Source organism: Mus caroli, unplaced genomic scaffold (assembly GCF_978045245.1).
Source record: "Mus caroli unplaced genomic scaffold, Mus_caroli_1 scaffold_10, whole genome shotgun sequence".
In the NCBI taxonomy this organism is placed as follows: Eukaryota; Metazoa; Chordata; class Mammalia; order Rodentia; family Muridae; genus Mus; species Mus caroli.
In genome coordinates, this window is record NW_028227265.1 from 19,350,001 (window position 1) to 19,354,412 (window position 4,412).

General features: G+C 50.2%; 1 protein-coding gene across 1 annotated transcript in view; it reads left to right on the top strand.

The window, feature by feature from the left end:
* The window catches only part of Calb2 (calbindin 2), a 26,557-nt gene extending 24,144 nt beyond the window's left edge, over positions 1–2,413 (top strand). Inside the window, exon 11 of the mRNA XM_021170541.3 lies at positions 1,745–2,413. Coding sequence (XP_021026200.1) covers positions 1,745–1,861 — 117 coding nt within the window. The 3' untranslated portion in view covers positions 1,862–2,413. The remainder of the gene's footprint in view (positions 1–1,744) is intronic.
* The last annotated feature ends 1,999 nt before the right edge of the window (positions 2,414–4,412 follow it).

The following is a 4,412-nucleotide window of genomic DNA, read 5'->3' on the forward strand; positions in this document are numbered from 1 at the left end:
CAGATAGTTCCTAGGAAGAAGAAAGCCTTTGGCAGAGCTAGTCTGAGAACTCAGTAAACCCTTTTCCTGACACTAGATCCCAACAGAAAATCATTTATGTGCCCATGTGTGCTCAAATGAATATTAGGGAGCTGAAAGAAAAGCCATCACTGACTTGCCTTGCATGAATGAGGCATGATTCGTCTTTATAAGGCCACGCCTATCACTTGAGGTTGGTGAAGTCTGCACACATGCCTCCACTAAACCTCAGAGTGACCTACATGCCCTGGCCATCAACTTACTGGACTCCTTCTTAGTTCACATGAAGAAGAGAGACTAAAGCTGTGCAGGTCGGCCCTGGATGTGCCTGCAAAGGCAGGGAGTCAGGCACTGGGATTTGGAAGCAGCTCTGAAGGTTCAGGAACAGGGTATTAATAAGGCTGATTCCATGGGAGCCTCCCGCATGTGCCAGGCTCCAGACTTGGCACCTGGGCAGTAAGAGAGTGAATCAGCAAATGAAAAGAGAGCGGCATGACAAAATTCCAGCACCTGGGCTAGGAAGGGAAAGGGCCTTTGGGGTGAGCTCACATAGCAGGCGTGGCGTCCTTTGGACGAGGCCTGCGCGGACTGAGATAAGGTTTCTAAGCAGATTACTGCTGGAGAGGCTTCTGAAGGGATGGGCTGATAGGAACGAACATCAATAGTTCTCAGTATCCCTAAGGCTGTGCTAGCTCCCTAAGGCATTTCCCAAGTTTTGAACAGAATTCCAAGACATGAAATTAGGCTGTCTCTCCCTGCCACACTCCCCCCCGCTGGGAGGTTTTATTTTATTTTATTTTTTTCAAGCTTGGGGTTGATACGACACCCCTCCCCCAAAAGGAGGTCTTTTCATTGATTACATGCAAACGATATGTAGTTATATCCTTCCCCAGTGTGTACAAATTACACAACCTTTTCGGGAACTTTACAACATAAGGAAAGATGTTCCTCAATGTGCGCAAATTGCCTTTGGGCGGGGACTGTGACATAATGCTGAGAGTAAGTGATGTGAGAGGTTGTCTCCAAACTGTATAAGAAAAACACTTGATAGTGGAGCCCTGGGGGGGGGGGGAAGATGGGGGCGGGGTGGTGGCGGTGAGACACAAAACACAGGTAGGCCAGGTAAGTAGGTGAAGTCTGAGACTCTGAGGACTGAAGATGTTTTTGATGAGGTAATCCAACCTTGAAGTAAGTGGCTTAGCCTTTAGCATTCTGTTTTGTCATTGATGTAATTGAGATAAGGGGAAGTGTATTTTTAAGATATCTGCCAATGATTACCAGAAGAAGGAGGAGGAGGAGGAGAGGGGAGAGGAGGAGGAGGAAGAGGAGGAGGAGGAGGAGGAAATGGAGCCCTGGAGAGGTGGAAAAGTAGACTTGAGTCATACAGAGACCACAACAGTCGTCCCCCTCTCTGGACCAATGGCCACCACCATGTCTCCCATCATTGGTGTTCCCATTTTTCAGCTAAGGCTGCTGAGCCCCAGAAAAAATTACCACTTTTCTCAAAGCAATGCAGCCAGTTGGTCAGTGAGAGGGTTTTAACCCAGCTTTACCTGACTGCAAAATCCATGCCTTTTGTCCATCTAGACTCCTTACTCTAGGATGAGTTGATAGGAAGGTCCATTCGGTGTGTTCATGACTGTGTTGGGGCAAGCGACTCCTTTGGGCAAGGCCAGGCACTTAAACCCACTCTCACCTCTTTCTCCCTCCTCCCCCATCCCCCCAGGAGATGAACATCCAACAGCTCACCACCTACAGGAAGAGTGTCATGTCCTTGGCCGAGGCAGGGAAGCTCTACAGAAAGGACCTGGAGATTGTGCTCTGCAGTGAACCCCCCGTGTAAAGGGGTGAAAGGACAGGGGCTGCTTCTGCGCCTCCCTTGAACCCCACCCCCGCTGTCCTGACTCTCTTGACACTCCTTCCCAGACCTCCCCACCCCCTGCCACCTGCACACACCAGCCTGTGGATCTGGAAAGGAGAGATGGAGCGAGGGCGGCTGGTAGGGTTTCTTAGGCCTGATGGACAGTTGTGCCTGCGGTGGGTCACGGTTGGTGGGCGGGGCTGCAGGGGAAGCTTCCGTCGTCTCCGCTGCGATGCATGAGTTCCTTCGCTGTATGATTTAGGCTTCTGAGTCCCACTGAGTGGACTCCTTCCTCTTGCTGCGCCACCCCTCCCCCTTTCTCCCCGGTCCACCGCTGACCCCGGACTTCCAGGTTCTGCCCACCAGCTTGCTTAATGATCTAGCTGTCTTCTCAGAGCTACTGTGGAGGGTGACTGCCCTCTCCTTGTGTTCTTGACGTGTGTGTTCCTTTTCTCTTTGGCTTCCCCTGTCTTCTTGTTTACCAAAGAAGAGTTTACAGAGAATAAAGTGGAAATGTTCTGTCGCGGACACTCACCCGTTTCTTGTCGTGGGCCACATTTCTCTGTGACAAAGGGTGGGCCTGCCATAGGGACGGGGAGGTCATCCAGGCTACCTGATTGGGGTTTAGGACATCCCCCACCCCAAGATTTCGCTGGTGTGGCACCACATGCCAGGAGAATCAGTAGCTCAATCGGATCCTTGGATACACCGAGTTTGAGGCCAACCCCCAAAACAGAAGCGAGGCTCTGGTGGGGAGGGTTCACTTGGTGAAGCACTTGCCTTTGCACAGCACAAGGACCTGCGGATCACCCTAGAACCTGGGCCAAAATGGCGGGTCCTTGTGACAGTAGCGCAAGGGAGACGGAGACAGGAGGATCCTGGTTGGGGTCTGGCCAGCTACTCTAGACCAATCAGAGAGCCTGTCTCAAAAGAAGTGGAATGCATTCCTGAGGATGACACCCGAGGTTGTTGTCCTACACACATACACACACACACCATGGCTTTCATTTACTACCCCAGTTTGCTCTCCCATTGCTGAGATAAACACCATGACTAAAATCAACTTCAGGAGGAAACCATTTGTTGGGGCTATATGTTACAGGGGAGGGAAGTCTGACAGGAGCTCAAGGCAGAGGACATAAGGGCAGGAACTGGAGGCAGGAACTGAAGCCAGGTTGCTAGGTTCCTTTTTATTGCTTGCTCTGCTATATTTCTTATACAGCCCAGGACCACCTGCCCGGGGGTGACACCACCCACAGAGACCTGGCCCTTCCCACATTAGTTTGTTGGTTCGCTTTAATTAATTAATTAATTAATTAATTGTTCTGTTCCATGTTTGCTCTGTTTCTCTATCTCAGTTTCGTGGAAGGCTTTCTGAACTCCAGGTCATGACGCAGAATGGGTTGCTTAGACACCACCCTTCATCCTTTAAGAGAGATGCTATGATTCTAGCCTACAGTCAGGGCAAATGAAGATGAGTACTGAATGCTGAGCTTTAGAGCCCGTGGGCAATTGGGAAGAGAGCCGGGGTGTGCCTCTAACAACCTGGACCCACGTTCTAAAGCGCTGCCTCCCTTGTAGTAGAGATACCCATGGTGATGTGGCAAAACCTTCACTGCTTTCCTCAAGTGAAAATAGTCCAGCACCACCTGGTCAGATGCCCTTTACTGTAAGGTCCACTTTGGGTCCACAGAGCTGTCAGAGATCCTAGAATAGGGAGAGGACTAATTTTTAAGACTATTTTGGTTTTTCTAAAAGATTTACTTTAATAACACTGCTTTATTTAATCCCCAACAATTCTATGAGACAGATTCTAAACAGATAAACAAATTAAGGCTCGGACAATGAGTTGCTTGTTCAGGGTAGAGTAACCCCTAAACAGCAGTTAGAACATATACTTGGCTGATCACCTGTGGAAAGGTCCTTCTGTTTAATATCCAGAAGCCCTTCTGGAGCAATAGACAAAGATTTTACCCACATGAATCCGATGTAACACTCATTTCTTACTCAGCCATTGCCTCTTTCTGAGAGAACCCGACCCTGCTCACAGGGCAGATGGCCCAGGACTGTGCCACCTGACTTCTGCCCCCTTCCCTGTCAATGACTGGGCTTGTGCAGACATCTGATCCAAGCTGCTGGAACTGGAAGCTGAGACCCACACTGCCAGGCAGGAGATGTCATCCTGAGCTGGGAGGTGTGTGGCTTTGAGACTGGAAGAGCAGAAACTCAAACTTCAGAAATGTGTGTGTGTGTGTGTGTGTGTGTGTGTGTGAGAGAGAGAGAGAGAGAGAGAGAGAGAGAGAGAGAGAGAGAGAGAGAGGGAGAGAGAGGGAGGGAGGGAGAGAGAGAGAGAGAGAGAGAGAGAGAGAGAGAAAGAGAGAGAGAGGGAGGGAGGGAGAGAGAAGCCGCCCACACTGTGACCCAAGGCACTCCTTGCTCTGAGATTTGGATCAAAACCCCAAGTCTGGGCAGGATAATCTGAGAAGATGCCATAGCGTAGGATCTATGGAGCGCAGAACTGGGTCCTGTCTAC